The following is a 16,377-nucleotide window of genomic DNA, read 5'->3' as shown; positions in this document are numbered from 1 at the left end:
ATTGGCCCAGTCATCCAGCTGACTTTCATGCCTAAGACAGGACTAGAACTCACCATCTCCTGGTGATTGGCCCAAAGTCACCCAGCTGAGGGTTTTTTGTCCCCAAAGGGGTTTTTGTCGGGACAAGGAGTTTGTTTCATGCTCTCGGGAAGCCTCAGAACAATTTCTACATCTACAGTCTGAGGACAACCCCCCCCCCCCCTATTCTTGGTGGAAAGTACAACAATAATCACAAGCAGACAAAGCAGATGTAGTGGTTGTTAAGCATGACCACGGTTTCTTTTATTTTTGGCATAGAAGTAAAATCCATTTCTACATACAAAAAACACGCTGAAGAACATAAATGGCGGCCCCAGAGAACGTTTAAGAGAAGTCCTGAACATGGCACCATGTCCAAGAAGTGATTCTGAGGCTTTTCGGGGTTCTCCGATCATGGGGTACCAACGAACAACCCCGGATGGGGGCTACGACGCAAACTCTCACTAAAAAAATATTTGGCAGCAAGTGCATTAGACAGGCAAGGAGTGTGTAACAGCTGAAATCTTTAGGCACCGAGTTTCCTTCCCAAAGTCACCCTCGCAGGAAGGAAAAATCTTCCCGCAAAGGCCTGGAAGGGAGGTTGATGAGGCCCTGAAATGCTTCCAGAAGCTTCCAGGAAATTACATATATATATATATCTAGCACAGAAGTGAGTACACCCCCTCATGTTTTGTAAATATTTAAGTATATCTTTTCATGTGACAACACTGAAGAAATGACACTTGGCTACAATGTAAAGTAGTGAGTATACAGCTTGTAAAAAGAATGTAAATGTGCTGTACCCTCAAAATAACGCAATACACAGCCATTAATGTCTAAAACACTGTAGCCGAGTGTCATTTCTTCAGGGTTGTCCCATGCAAAGGCATATTTAAATATTTGCAAAATGTGTGGGGGTGGACTCACTTCCATGATATACTGGTATATATTTATATATAAACACACACATGCATAACAAAAGTCATGAAATATTGCTTGCTTCGCTGGGGACAACAAGGATGAAGGTAATCCCTGGTTTTTAGCAACCCCTTGCAAACAGGAGGGGTGGCCTGCAAAAGAAATCCGAAGGATGGCACAGTAGGTCATTCTGTTGGTCACTTGAGTTTATCAGCAATCGTGGCATTCTCTTAGCTGTAAATACAGGTAGTCCTCAAGTTACGACCAAAATTGGGAGCAAAGTTCCCATTGCTAAGCAAGGGCATTGCTAAGCGAGCCACATCCAATTTTGCAACCTTTTTTTTGCCGGCGTTGTTAAGAGAATCACTTCAGTTGTTAAGTGAATCAGGCAGTTGTTAAGTGAATCCAGCTTCCACTCTTGACTTGGCTTGTTAGATGCTGGCTGGGACAGTTGCAAATGGCAATCACATGACCTCCGGATGCTACAACCGTCATATATATTGCCAAGTGCCTGAATTTTGATCACGTCATCGTAAGGATTTGTGCAGTGGTTGTAAGTGCGAGGAGTTATTTTTTCGTAAGTTATTTTTTTCAGTGCTGTTGTAACTTTGAATGGCCACTAAATGAACAGCTGTAAGTTGAAGTATTAAAAAAAAAAAGAAAAGGAGTCACAGATTGAAGGGCTCAACTATAAATGCTTGATTCACCATCATTATGTGTGTGTGTGTGTATGTGTGTATGTACGTATGTATTGTGTCACAACCCCTGGTATGCCAAAATATGGGAAGGAACATAGTGCTTCCCTTTTCTGTCTATCGGCTCACCCTAGGAGCCATCCAGGCAGAAAGCCATTTTTTTATGTTGCCTTGTTACATTTGTGTTGCATTTGTGCTGATAAATAAATAAGTCTAGTCTCCCTTTATTTATTTATCAGCATAAATGCAACACACAAACACACACACACACACGCCTATAATTTTGCAGTTCCAAAAAATGGGTCAGTTTTCCAGGCACAGGTAGTCCTTGACTTACAACCTCAATTGACCCCAACATTTATGTTGCTAAGTGAGAATTTTGTTAAGTGAGTTTTGCTCCACTTAACGACTCTTCTTGCCACATTTGTTAAGTGAGCCACTGCGGTTGTTAAATCAGTAGCACGGATGTTAAGTGAACATGGCTTCCCCATTGACTTGACTTTGTCAGAAGGTCGCAAAAGCGGATCACAGGACCCCAGAGACACTGCAACCATCACAAATGTGAGTCAGCTGTCAAGCATCTGGATGTAAATTACGTGACCGTGGGGATGCTGCAGCGGTCGTAAGTGTGAAAAACCACAGATCTTTTTTTTCCCAGTGGCTATAACTTTGAATGGTCAATAAGCAAACTGTTGTATGTTGAGGACTATCTGTATTTATACTTTGCCAAGGCTTGGGGGTCATCCAAGAGTAACCCACAAAATCTCGCCAACCTGGGAAACGCTGCTAGAAACTCCAGTTCGGTTGTGTGGCAAGGCCATTTTATGGCTTTCGCAGAGCGTAGCGCGATTCCTGAGCAGCCTCACAACACGAGTTCTTCAAAACTGAAGTTTGAAATGAAGCTGCATTCAGGTCCCCAGAACTGGTGGGAGCCCACGTGAGAAATCAAAGAACGGCACGTTGGAAGTGTGTGTTGTGGCCCACCAGCAGCCAGCAGAGCTGGCAGCAGATTCGGACAGTGAGGAGGGTTGGGGAGGAACCTGGGCCAGTCCTGGAGTCTGGGGAAGGCTCTGAGGAGGGCTCTCTATGGTTGGGGAAGCCTACGGTAGGTCAGAACAGTGTGTTTGTTTGTGTTTTTGTGTGTTTCCTCTACTTGGAACAGAAAGCTGCGAAAAGCGTTAACGCAAGGCACTTGCAGGTTAAGAATCTCCTCCACTTTCAAAATAAAATGTCCAGCGAGAAGAAAAGTCCAAAGAATTGCACAGGATGTGATCCGTATCTTTTTCAGGCAAACATGGTCAGTTGTATCCACTGTGAAAAAAACACAGAGAATTTTAATTTCCAACAATGCCACAACCAAAAAACAACAACAGATCCCCCCCGTTCCCCCCCCCCCAAAAAAGGTCTTTGAGAGCACACTTTCACACTGGTCCAAGAGGTTACAAATATCCAAGCCTTTGGGATCAAAAGTGGAAAGACACAGCCTAAGAGGAAAAGAGCTGAGGAGGGAAGAGGAAAACAAAGGATAAAGGGACAAAGAAGAGGAAAGTGTGCCTGGCATGCAAATTTGCTCCAACGTTGCAAGTGTGAATTTGCACACCCCATTCCCAAATCTATTCTCAGTGCACTCAACAAAGTTACCGTATTTAACCTTTCGGACCTCAGGGAACACTAAATTCATAATTTTAAATCCCGCGGACCACTAATATAATCTGCCTAATGACCGGCTGGGTGGGCGTGGCTAGGTGGTCATGTGACTGCGTGGGCGTGGCCAACTCGATGTCACTCACTTTGAGGGGTGCCTTGCCAGCCTCTACTCATCCCTCCCCTCCCAGCCATTTCTCGCCTGCCTGCCCGGGCTCCTTAGGGCCCCCCAACAGGAAGCAGTTGCTGGAGGAGAAATCCACCAGGAGAAATAGTTGGCAAAACAGCTCAGTTCAAATTGGATCTGACCGAGAAGGAGGCTCAGCAGAGGCACCTCACTGAGGACTAGGAGCATAGGCTTTCCAAGCAGAGAGAAGACCTGCGGGAGTGCAAGGCCAGGTACCGGCGCCTGGAGGCTCAGTGGCCTGAGATGTTCAGCCAGTTCCAGGCCATGATGAAGTCCCACTGGAACGAGGCCCTCCGGCTCTTCGCCACCAGCGGTGCTTCCCTCCAGCCTTCGCCCAAAGCCCCCCACCAGGAGGCCGAAGCAGACCCCAAGTGGGAATTTCTGCCCCTCTCCGACCCACACAAAAAGACCCCGAAGGGGGAGACTCTCTGCAGCAACACAAGCGTCCATTGCACGTATCCGTCCCAGGGGCCATATTTTGATTTAATGCAATATAAAAAATGCAAATTATTTTTCTGCGGACTGCCAAAACTTTCTCACAGACCACCACTTGGTGACCGCTATCCTAGACAGCATGCTTTAAGATAAGTGGACTTCAACTCCCAGAATTCCCCAGCCAGCAAGGTTGGAAAGTGTAGTCCTGAACAATCTGGATCCCCCAATGTGGTTACCTTAATCAAGTCAAAGGTGACAATCCCATCTTTGTCCGTATCCAGGGCTTGGAAAAATCCTGGAAAGGAAAGAGAGGTAAGGATTAATCGATCAATCAATACATTCAGAAATCATTCGATTAGAAGACAGCATCAGAGGGCTGGAAGGGGCCTTGGAGGTCTTCTAGTCCAACCCCTGTAATTAATAAAATAACATTTATTTTATTATAGCAATCCTCGACTTACAACTCTTCATTTAGTGACCGCTCAAAGTTACAACGGCACTGAAAAAAGTGACTCACGATCCATTTTTCACACACTTATGACCAATGCAGCATCCCCATGGTCACTTGATCAAAATTCAGGCATTTGGTCACTGACTCATATTTATGACAGTTGCAATGTCTCCGGATCATGTAACCATCTTTTGTGACCTTCTAACCAGCAGTCAAGGGGGGAAGCCAGATTCACTTAACAACTGCGGTCGTAAAAATGGAGAAACACCCCCCCCCTTAACAAATATCTCACTTAGCAACGCAACCGTTAGGCTTGCTTGTGGGTCGTAAAAATCGAGGACTCCCTGTACAATAAGCCGGCTTAATTTGGGATTGTCTGGTTATTCAGCCATGCCCTTCCCTCCCCCAAACGCCAGGGAGGGGGAGAACTCACGGAACATGGTTTCGAGCCGCACCAAACAGCAGACAAAGTTGTCGAAATCTAAGGCCAGGTCGGGCTCGGCGTACCGAGTGATGATCAACTCGTAGAGTCTCTTGTTCAGTTTGAAACCTGCCGGGGGGGTCAAAGAGCGACGTCAGTTTCTCATTTAGGGGGAAATTAACTAAAGGGAAACTATAGGACTAAAAATTAACATGTGTGCAGATTGCACACGTTTTCAATTGGGATGATAGCAGTTCAAGGCAGCATTTTCACCACCTCAGCAACTTTAAGGAGGTGTCCCCTTTTACTCCAAGCATGCTGGCTGGGGGATTCTGGGAGTTGAAGCCCACCCATCATTAAAAAGCAGGCGAGTTAGGAATTCTGGGAATTCTACCCATCTTCAAGCAACCTGGCTGGGGAGTCTGGGAACTGAAGTCCACCCATCTTAAAGCATGCTGGCTGAGGAATTCTGGGAGTTCGTCCATCTTAAAGCTTGTGCGCTGGGGGACTCTGGGAATTGAAGTCCACCCATTTTAAAGTTGCTGAAGTTGAGAATCACAGAGTGAAGATACAGGATTAACAGCAGGAGACCCAATCTAAGTTCCCCACTTGTTTGGGTGATGTGGGGCCAAACGGACATCCCTAATACAACCAACACCACAGGACTGTAATTGGAGTTTCCTGGAGAAAAGAGGATTTAAATGCAATGGATCGAATCGGACTCATTACATTAATCCTTGTCCTCCAATTGAAAACCTGGCAGGGCTTTAATTATCACTGGTTTTTTTTTAGCCCTCCTTGAGGACTAGTCTGCTGCGCGGGCGGCTGAGAAATGGAAAGAAAACCAAATGTTCCAAGAAACGGGCAATGTCACCTGCAGATTCCAGAGCCATTCGCATTTCATAGGAACTCATGCTTCCCGACTTGTCCAAATCAAACTTCCGGAAGACTGCCTGAAAAGTTTTTAAAGGAAAAAGAAATGAGAGGGGAATTCAACAGCAATAAAGGAGCTTATTATAGAGGAAAAAAAAATAAATCAAATATATATATATGGAAAAACTACCTACAAGAATCAAACCCCAAATCTACACCCAGTCCATAGCTTCAATCCTGATTCTCTTCTTCCCTGCCGTCCAAGTCAACGTGTCTGAAATGTTATAGGGTTTCCTGCTTGTGCAAGGAGGTGGACTAGAAGACCTCCAGGGTCCCTTCCAACTCTGTTATTGTGTTACACCTACTACATAGCAACAGCTATGTCCATGTTTATACCTGCTGTCTCGTACATGTTTGACAAACTAAATAAAAATAATAAACGTTTTTGCTGAGAATGTCACAATACCCTGAGAAAGGAATTATTTTAGCAGTCTATGGAAGGCAAATATGGTTGTGTAAACTTGGCTAAGATATTCCTGTTTGCTCTTTTAAAGCAGTTGAGTGGATGGAAACGTACCAGATAGTCTTTAATCTTAGTCCAGAGGACGTTAAACTCCACCAAGCCGAGTTTTCCATTCCCGTCTTTCTGAGAGAGGAAGGGGCTGTTAAGGAAACACCCTTGAGAAAATCCGCCCCAACCGTTCACTTAGAAAAAGAAATTTCCTGACTGCGAGGACAATTAATCAGTGGAACAGCTTGCCACCGGAAGCTGTGAATGCTCCCATCATCGGGAGAGGCCTTGGTCTAAACAGCCGTTTGTCTGAAATGGTATGGGGGCCTCCTGCTTCAGCAGGGGGTTGGACTAGATGATCTCCAGGTTCCCGTCTAACTCTGTTATTCTGTAATTCTGCAACTCTGAAAGGGCAAGCGGGCCTCCCCTTCTCACGCTGTGAAAAATAGGATACATCCATCAGGTTCACCATACTCCGGCAGGACTCCAAGCTAAAACCTTTTGTGCGGAGGTCTTTATCTACAATTTGCAACAAAGAAAGAAAAGAGGATGACTTTATCCTTCCTTTTTTATGTGTGTGTATGTGTGTGTGTGTATATATATACATACTGTATACATACATACATACATACACACATACACACACATACAGTACACATACATACATACATAATATATACACACATACACACATACACAGAGGTAGTCCTTGACCTACAACAGTTTGTTTAGCGACAGTTCAAAGTTACAATGGCAAACGGAAAAGGTGAATAATGACAATTTTATACACTTACTAGCCAATAACCTGGCGTTGCGACCAGGTATTTATTTATAGGGGGGGAAATATCCAGACCAAACGTAATTTCTAATGTTGGATTCCCCCCCCCCTTTACCACAGGGAACCCCCTTGTGGAGTACTGTGAAGCCGTTACCATGGCAACTCCACTGCGCTGTACAATAGAAGCCATTTTACGGCAGTATGGTAGAAGCCATTTTAAGGCATAACAGGTTGTATCTTAACAGAACACACACCCCGAGGGGTGTTAGGGGTGTCTTACCCCCACAGTGTTTGTCTCCAGAGAATAAATCACCTGTGTACCAAGTTTGGTTGAAATTTCTCCAGGCATTCCAGAGTTATGCTGGTACACACACACACATACACACACAGCCATTTTTATAGATATAAGATGACCACTGCAGCATCCCCATAGGCATGTGATCAGATGCTTGGCAATTGGCTCTTATTTATGACCCCGGTGTGTGTGTGTGTGTCACATGATCCCCTTTTACGACTTTTCGACAAGCGAAGTCAACAGGACAAGCCGGATTCACTTAACAAAATTGTCAGTAAATTAACCACTGTAGTGAGTACCCTTAACAACTAGGGCAGGAAAGGTGGTAAAATGGGGCAAAATTCACTTAACAAAGGCCTTGCTGAGCAACTGGGCTCTGTTGTGGTCGTTAAGTCAAGGACTAGCTGTATGTAGGTCAACCCAATACTCCTGCCGCCTATTTTACCCACAACAACCCTGCGAGGTGGGTTGGGCCGAGAGCAGCCTCCACCACATCCCCAAGTTCCAGGATTTGCAGCAAAACAGATAATTTTCCTCTTTTATTATGGCACTGTTTATTAAAAAAATAGAACGGCTACAGAGAGGCGAAATGCTATCTAGGCACTTACGTTTTCCAATTATCCTATTGAGGATGGTTTGCAGTTCTCGTGGGCTGATCTCCATATCCTGGAAGGAACAGTAAACTAGATTAGATTATCATGTGTCACTAGGGGGCGATGCTCATCCCCGTTTCAAAGCCGAAGCTGTCCGAAGACGTCTCCGTGGTCATGTGGCCGGCATGACTCAACGCCAAAGGCTCACAGAATGCTGTTCCCTTCCCACCAAAGGTGGTTCCTATTTTTCTACTTGCATTTTGTACGTGCTTTCGAACTGCTAGGTTGGTAGAAGCTGGGACAAGTAACGGGAGCTCACCCCATTATGCAGTGCTAGGGATTCAAACCGCCGAACTGCCAACCTTTCTGATCAACAAGCTCAGCATCTTAGCCACTGAGCCACCCCGTCCCTATAGTATAGTATAGTATAGTATAGTATAGTATAGTATAGTATAGTATAGTATAGTATAGTATAGTATAGTATAGTATAGTATAGTATAATATAATATAATATAATATAATATAATATAATATAGCCTTTATTGTCATTGTACATCATGTATACAGCGAAATTGGTTTTAGTCTCACTGGTGCAATCCATGACAAAAAATACAAACAACATAAATAGTACAAAGAATAATCCCTATGCAAGTAATTGGGAAAAGAAAAAAAAAGAGAAAAAGAAAAGAAAAGGTAACTGAACAGGTCTAGAGGTGGCGCTCTCGCCTCACAATCAGGAGGCTGTCTGTTTGATCCTAGGTAGAGGCAGATATCTCTCTCTGGGCACACTGAGAATTTATCTGCTGAACAAAACTCCGCCCTGGCGACAGGAAAGGCGTCTGGGCAGTAAAACACTCTGCAAGCTCGGTTAAATTGCCCAAACTCCACCCCGCAAGGGATTATGGGGTTGTTAAATGACAATGATTAGAATCTCTCTCGCTTTAACTAGACAAACTCAAATAGAGGCAAAATGATCTCCCACCTCCTTCTCTCCCCTTTTACTGGCAGCTCAAGTTTTAGTTTTAATTATTTAATTATTATTTTTTTAGAATTGGTGCTCTTTCTCATCTTGGCGTACTTACCGCCCCTGCCAGCTGCTTAAACAGCTGTTTAAAGCCTTCGTCGATCTCTCTTTCCGAAAGTATTTTCTAGAGAAACGGGGGAAAGGAGACGGCGTCAGAAAACGAGGACTGGATTTCCCAACTGGCTTCCGATGGATAAAATCAACGGGGGAAGCCGGATTTAAAAACCCCATGTTATCTCAAGTGGATCGTTTTGGAAATGTGTCTCCCTTCGAAGGAAGGTGTGTATTTCTCCTTTCAATGGAGAAAGGAAATTTATTTCCTGCTCCCGAATCCCCTCAAATGTCGAGAAAAAATTGTCACCGGAAGCTTCTACCTCATCGGGAAGATTGGCTTGGATCTGATCATCCATCTCCCTGCAGAAGGACGGGAATTAAAAAGAACAAAATGACACTTAGAAACAACCACCTCGAAAAATACAGATAGTCCCCGTTTTACGATCACAATTGAGCCTGGAATTATGGTCATAAGCCATGCTGGTCATTAAGCAGGTGACCGCGAGACTGATCTGATTTTAGGACTTTTTTTTTTTTTTGCAGCGGTTGTTAAGCGAACGCAGTTGTTGTAAGGTGAGCATCACAATAATTAATTGTCTGCAATTAAAAAACCGAAGACAAATTCCTTGTGTGTCCATTCACACTTGGCCAATAAGGATTATTATCATTTATCATTATCCTCTTCCAGAAAAACCAGAACTGAAGCTGCGTTTCCAGCAAAACAATTTAAATTGCGATCTTGTGACTGTACGATATAAATTTGCTTAGCGTAATATGATTACATGATGGCAAGGGGTGGAGTTTGGCAGCCGTCAAAACTTTGAATCCAAATTATAAATACTTTTTTGGGGGGTCTGAATGGTGGCAGCTCCTCAAATATTAGGAACACTGCTATCATGTCCTCCCTAGTCCTTCTCTTGATCAAACTAGACATACCCAGTTCCTGCAACCGTTCATTGTATGTTTTAGTCTCCATTCCTGTAATCATCTTAAAAAAGACTTACATCGTCCCAGCTTTGTTCTCCGAGAAGACTCGAAGTACGAAGTCCCCTTCCTTGTTAGGCTCGAAAGTCGACGGGACCACGATATATTCCCCGGGGGGCAGCCTAAAACGAGTGCTCACTTCGCGCAGATTGATGAACTGCTCCGATCGGGCCCGGGAAGAGTTAGAGAGGAAGAAATCCCGCTTCAGATGGATGGACGGCTGCCCTTTGCACTGCCAGGAAAGAGGAATTCGAGATTAAAAAAAGAAAAGAAATCCATTTTGCTAGAGATTCCCTCCCACTGAGATCCCCCAGAGATCAAAAGGAATCCAGAGGCCAAGACTTGCCTGCAAAGATGGAGATTCCGTCAATCATGAGTACTGAGCTGAATGAAATAGGTCGGTTTGGACCTTCCTAAGCCTGGTAAAACCATGAGGACTAGCATCTTAGGTTTTTTTTTGAAGCCACGGACCACACACACAGCCCAAAATTACAGGTAGTCCTCGACGTACGACCACAGTCGAGCCCCAAATTTCCGTTGCTAAGCAAGACAGTGGTTAGGTGAGTTTTGCCCCATTTTACGACCTTTCTTACACGGCGCTGAAGTAAATCACTACCGTTGTTACGCAAGCAACACGGTTGTAAAGTGGATCTGGCTGACTTTGCTTGTCAGAAGGTCGCAAGAGGGGATCACATGACCCCGGGACATTGCAACCGTCGTAAATATGAACGTCACGTGACCATGGGGATGTGCAGCGGTCGTGTGAGTAACTTGCTTTTTTCACTGCTGTAGCAACTTTGAACGGTCACTAAGTTGACCCTTGTAAGTTGAGGACTACCTATACCTCACTGAGCAAAAGACTGAACTACATTTAACTCAGCAATTGCTCTATATTTGAAGCGAAGAGGTCTAGAATCTTAGAATGCCAGTTTTATTCCTCGACGTCCCAAAGCCGGGGAAAAGATTTATTGGCCTGGAATCCTGGAAGATCTTTACTGACATTGAGACCCGAGTGGAGCTGGTAGCAGACTCGGACAGTGAGGAGGGTTGGGGAGGAACGTGGGCCAGTCCTGGAGTCTGGGGAAAGCTCTGATGAGGGCTCTGTGTCGGAGGCAGAGAGGGGGCCAGGGCCGTCTGACAGTTATCAGCTGCCTTCGGAGTCGGACATCAGTGAGGCAGAGGAACAGCTGGAGCCTGTTCCCAGTGTGCACATGCGCAGAGCTGCCCGAAGAAAAGAACAACTCCGAAATCAGGGTCGACTTAGGAGTAAAGACACAGGTGGAAGGTGATTGGCCCTCCCAGAGGAAATAAAAGAGGAGCGAAAGGGGAGGGGGCTTTTCCAGGAAACAATTCGGTTGGTCGGTCGTTTTCAGGAGTGTGAAGATCTGTCCGTGAATCTCAGAGACTCTGTGCCCAGCCTTTCCTTGTATTCGGGAAAATATTGACATGGCAGCTTTCCAAGCTAGATAAGGTCTGTGGTCATAAATACTCCTTTGAAAGACTGTTTGCCAGGCCTTGGCTGAAGGTGAACGAGAGGAATTCACATTCGTTTAATAAAAGGGGTTTTGTCGGGACCAGGACTCTGCCTCGGGTTTTATTTTTGGAGGGGGGAGCCTAGGTCAGAACAGCTCTTTGCAAACATACCTCCGGGGGCACCTGGCAAAAAAAACAGAAAAAGAAAATCAGCCCTTCGAAAGAAGAAACATCCCAGTTCAGAGAGACTTCCGGGGAGAAGCGGGGGAGGGGGGGGAAACCCCTTTGGGGGGCTACCTCATAGACGGCAAAACCGATGGTCTCCATGTCCTTCCCGACCCGCCTCTCTTTGCGACGGTGTTTTTGCATCAGGGCCAAAAGGAAGCTGCACCCGGGCTCCCTCCGCCCATCTTCGTCCTCGTGATCGATCTCGTCAAGGCGGATTTTAAACTGGGGGTTAATCCAGAACGTGGCTGCAGGAGGAGAGAGAGGGAGAAAAAGATGGAAGGAGGCCGGCGTGAAAGATTGGCGTGGTCAGGCATTGGCCAGGGGCCCCCTTAACATGTCTTGCGCACAGGTAGTCCTCGATTTAGGACCATAATGCACCCTGGAAATTACAGCCCTGTTGCAAGGGTCGTAAAGCAGGACAGCAGTCCTTGATTTACAACCATACTGCCCCCCGGAAATTAAACTTCTCTTGTAATAGTCGTAAAGCAGATCAACAAACACTGGTCAACCCAACTTTGAGCAATGGTCGTAAGCTGGTTTTTTTTTTCCAGCACTGCCATAACTCGGAACTGTTGTTGAACGAATGGACGATAACTCGTGGATTCTTTGCTAATGCAAACAGGAATGTGAACCCAACAGCTTCGCATCCCACAGGTACATAGCTCCCTTCATAATTTGCCCTGCGTTTCATGAGGACTGTAGGGCTGGAAAGAGATGTGGGTTTATTCTTGCAGGATTTTAAAAAAATATATTATTTATTAGAGCTTGAGCAAGGGGTTGGACTAGAAGACCTCCAAGGTCCCCTCCAATTCTTTCATTGGATTTTTATCCTACCTTTATTGATTTATAACTAACTCAAGGTGGCAAATGTATCTAATATTCCTTCCCCCTTTTCCTTCTGCTCACAACAACCCTGAGAGGTGGTGTTGTGGCCCGCCAATGGCCATCATAGCTGGCAGCAGATTCGGACAGTGAGGAGGGTTGGGGAGGAACCTGGGCCAATCCTGGAGTCTGGGGAAGGCTCTGAGGAGGGCTCTGTGTCGGAGGCAGAGAGGGGGCCAGGGCCATCTGACAGTTATCAGCTGCCTTCAGAGTCAGACATCAGTGAGGCAGAAGAACAGCTGGAGCCTGTTCCCAGTGTGCGCATACACAGAGTTGCCAGACGAAGGGAAGAGCTAAAGAACAGGGGTCGACTTGGGAGTAAAGCCACAGGTGGATAATGAATGGCCCCTCCCAGAGGAAATAAAAGAGGAGCAAAAGGGGAGTGGAGTTTGCAGGAGACAATTAGTTCGCTTAATTGGTTCGTGACTCTCCAAGACTCCTGGCCAAGTTCTGCAGAGATCAGCCTGGCAGCTCTCCAAGCCAGAGAAGGTCTGTGACTAAAAATCCTTCCTTGAAAGACTTTGCTGGATGTGAAGGAGCAGAATTCACAGCAAATTAATAAAAGGGTTTTCTTTTGTCGGGACAACAAGGAGTTTGCTTAAGGCTCTCAGGAAGCCTCGGTCAGAACAGGTGGGCTGGGCTGACAGAATGACATCCTCTGCCACGGGAGATACCTGGGAAATTCCTGCAGCCCCCAGCGGTGCTCCCTCGCCGCCAGGTGCCATCATACAGCGTGGTGTTCCATTTTCGGAATTTGCGAGCCTTCAGGGCATCGGGGGTGAGGTTGCAGATCTCCAGGCGGGTAAACTCACGGAGGAAATCTTGGAAGGACATCCTGCGAGCAAAGGTAAGAAGGGAATTCCGAAGTTGAAGAGTGCAAAGTTACAACAGGAGAGCAGAACCTGTAGGCTTCAGATGTTTGTCGGGGAGGAGGGAGAACTTGGGAAACTGATATTAGAAAAATAGTGTGCGTACAAACACACACACACACACCAATAACACAGATTTTTTTTCAAATGACTCATGCATTTATTTTATTTTTTAGAAAAAAATTAGAACTTAGCTGTCCACCATCCAAGGCCAGACATCTCAATCATTAATTCACCTCATTGAAATAAGTGTTTATCTATCTTTTATCTATCTATCTATCTATCTATCTATCTATCTATCTATCTATCTATCTATCTATCTATCATCATCTATCTATCTCCATTCTCCCTTCCTTCCCTTCCTCCCCTTCTTTCCTCCCTCCATCCCCTCTTCCTTCCTTCCCTCTTCTTTCCTTCCTTTCCCTCTTCTTTCCTTCCTTTCTCCTCTCCCTCCATTGTCTCTTCCTTCCTTTCCCTCTTCTTCCTTCCTTTCCTCCCTCCCTCCCCTCTTCCTTCCTTCCCCACGTTTTTCCTTCCTTCCCCTCTTCTTTCTTTCCTTCCTCTTCTTCCTCCACTGTCTTTTCCTTCCTTTCCCTCTTCTTCCTTTCTTTCCTTCCTCCCTCCCCTCTTCCTCCCTTCCATACGCCCCCTCTTATGCTGAAAAGCAAATCCAGGCATCTAAAAAATAAAAATCATAAATATTAAAATAATATTAACGCTCGTTACAAAATTAAAAACCACCCCATGTGACAGTACGGCGGTGGCATCTTCCCCATTAGTTGTTAAATTTCAATATAACGTCCTACTAAAACTCAGGTAAAAGCCAGAACCTACCAAAATTCCCCATCCTCCATTTTCACTCTCAGCTGCTGCCCCACAGCCGGCTCCACTGCATTCCACTCTCCAGAACTGTTAAAACAAAATAAAAAGAAGGGTTGTGAAAGGCTCCTTAAATTCACCAGGGAAAAGAAAAACAGATTTTAGCCAGGCTGAGGATGGTTAATGAGGCCGGCCAGAAAAAGAAACTGGCAGAAGCTTGTAAAATTTAAATTATGTAAACAAACAAGGAAGCCAGAAACAAGCTCTTGAGCACCAAATTTCATTGGGCCTGGATTTCCTAGTTTATTGTTTATCAGTAAGAATTAAATGGTAAAATTGTTCACACTACAGAGAGCTGGGTCGAATTCTAGCTTATTAAATTGTTCATTTAAGTATGATGTCCAGAGATGTTTTGAGAACAGGTAGGGAGACCACACACACACACACACACAAACACACAAAAGGATTGATTGATAAGCTCTGGGTTGGTCTATTCTAATATTTTTCAACTTTGGCGGCTTTAAGATACATGGACTTCAACTCCCAGAGTTCCCCAGCCAGCATGCAAAACGGATAGCTGAGGAATTCTGGGAGTGGAAGTCCACCCATCTTAAAGCAGGCTGACTGGGGAATTCTGGGAGTTGAAGCCCGCCCCTCTTAAAGCCGCCAAGGTTGAGAAATACTAATTTATCTTTCTATCTTAAGACTGGGGGAACTTTGAAGGGAATGAATGGATAATTCAGCTTCATTCATTCTGGTGATTGGCAAGGCCACCTCTAGGACAAAAGGATGCTGGGAGCTGTAGTTCGCCAACTCCAGGATGGCCATTTCACCTGTCACTCCATGCTCCCGTCCATTCTACCTCTCCCCACGGGTTCCGGATACGGATCAGGCTGATGCGCTGTCCTCGGTAGCTGATCTATCAGAAAGCAGAGATTGTCATGAGTCATTGAGTTCCCATGGAAGTTCCCTTTCATGGCGGTTTTATGCAATTAAACCACAGCCAATCCGATTCTTAGACAGAAACCAGAAGTGAGCAAGTTGGTGTCTTGATTGCTGAATGCAAACCTTAACCCTGGGGTAGTTTAGTGCCAAAGAATAAATTCCTGAGAAAATCATGTTACAGGGAGTAATTCTCAACTTACAACCCCAATGGAGACCGCAGTTCCAAATTGCTAAGCAAAGGGAGCTGTGCCTGATTTTACAACCTTTTTTTTTTGGGGGGGGGGGGGGGAGCCATGGCCGTTAAGCAAATCCTTGCAGTTGTTAAGTGAATCATACGGTCATTCAGTGAATCTGGCTTCCCTTATTAACGCCGCTTGTCGAAAGCCCGCTGGGAAAGTCACACAGGGTGATCACATGACCTTGGGATGCGATAACTATTGTAAAATATATTTTATAACAGTTGCCAAGCGCCCGAACTTTGAGCGTGGGACCATGGGGAATGCTGCGACGGTCATAAGTCCTACGTCACGTTGTTTTCAGGGCTGCTGTAACTTCAAATGGCTGTTAAATGAATGTTGTTAAGTCGAGGACTACCTGTACATGGCATACGATATTATGCTTCTGTAGAGGATGGCCAAGCTGAGCGCGAAGGGTCAAACGGGTCATCGGTCATGAATCCCTTTGCACCCACAAGAGATCTCAATCCAGCCCACCATGAATTCCTTATCTCCCGCTAATTTCCCTTGGCTGTTAGTAGTTCAGGTTCTCGTAGAGAGCTTAAGCTTATGATAAATCTTTATACCCATTTGAACGGTCTGGATCTCCTGATTTCCCTTGGGCTTGACGTTACGCTTCGCTTTCTAGTTTGGTTTTTATGACGGTTTAACGATTCTCACCTGCTCACCTCCGGTGACTGAGTAAGCATGGCCCTTCACCAGTTTCTTGAAAGTGACGGCTTCCATGTCAAATGCACTGGTGATCTGGAATTGAAAATGGGAAGGAAGAAGGGTTAGAAGAGGAAACACCCACATTACAAATTTTGAATGCCCACAAAGAAGTGGAATGGAGCTACAGGTAGTCCTCAACTTACAACCGGTCACCTAGTGACCGTCTGAAGTCACAACAGACTTCCACAGCATTTGCTTAACGATTGATTGTAAAATCTGGACGATCCTGTGGATGATCTGACTTAAGACTGTCATGAATTATGATTGAGATGGTCATAATCATGGATGTAACTCAAGGACTCGCTATAGAAGTCCATCTCTTACCTCTGGTTT

At 45.3% G+C, this 16,377-nt stretch overlaps 1 protein-coding gene across 1 annotated transcript in view; it reads right to left on the bottom strand.

Moving 5' to 3' along the window:
• Positions 1 to 249: 249 nt before the first annotated feature.
• The window catches only part of CAPN1 (calpain 1), a 32,351-nt gene continuing 16,223 nt past the window's right edge, over positions 250 to 16,377 (bottom strand). Inside the window, exons 7-22 of the mRNA XM_081968306.1 lie at positions 15,994 to 16,077; positions 14,986 to 15,071; positions 14,168 to 14,242; positions 13,139 to 13,299; positions 11,652 to 11,827; positions 11,526 to 11,537; positions 9,902 to 10,113; positions 9,218 to 9,257; positions 8,902 to 8,967; positions 7,835 to 7,892; positions 6,608 to 6,672; positions 6,220 to 6,288; positions 5,644 to 5,722; positions 4,782 to 4,898; positions 4,134 to 4,192; positions 250 to 2,942 (exon numbers count right to left, since the gene is read on the bottom strand). Of these exons, the coding sequence (XP_081824432.1) occupies positions 2,916 to 2,942; positions 4,134 to 4,192; positions 4,782 to 4,898; positions 5,644 to 5,722; positions 6,220 to 6,288; positions 6,608 to 6,672; positions 7,835 to 7,892; positions 8,902 to 8,967; positions 9,218 to 9,257; positions 9,902 to 10,113; positions 11,526 to 11,537; positions 11,652 to 11,827; positions 13,139 to 13,299; positions 14,168 to 14,242; positions 14,986 to 15,071; positions 15,994 to 16,077 (1,386 nt within the window). The 3' untranslated portion in view covers positions 250 to 2,915. The remainder of the gene's footprint in view (positions 2,943 to 4,133; positions 4,193 to 4,781; positions 4,899 to 5,643; positions 5,723 to 6,219; positions 6,289 to 6,607; positions 6,673 to 7,834; positions 7,893 to 8,901; positions 8,968 to 9,217; positions 9,258 to 9,901; positions 10,114 to 11,525; positions 11,538 to 11,651; positions 11,828 to 13,138; positions 13,300 to 14,167; positions 14,243 to 14,985; positions 15,072 to 15,993; positions 16,078 to 16,377) is intronic.

This window comes from Natrix helvetica (assembly GCF_964273705.1).
Source record: "Natrix helvetica genome assembly, chromosome: 16".
NCBI classification, from domain to species: Eukaryota; Metazoa; Chordata; class Lepidosauria; order Squamata; family Natricidae; genus Natrix; species Natrix helvetica.
The sequence above is the reverse complement of the archived record's forward strand: the minus strand, read 5'-3'. Positions and strand labels throughout refer to the sequence as shown.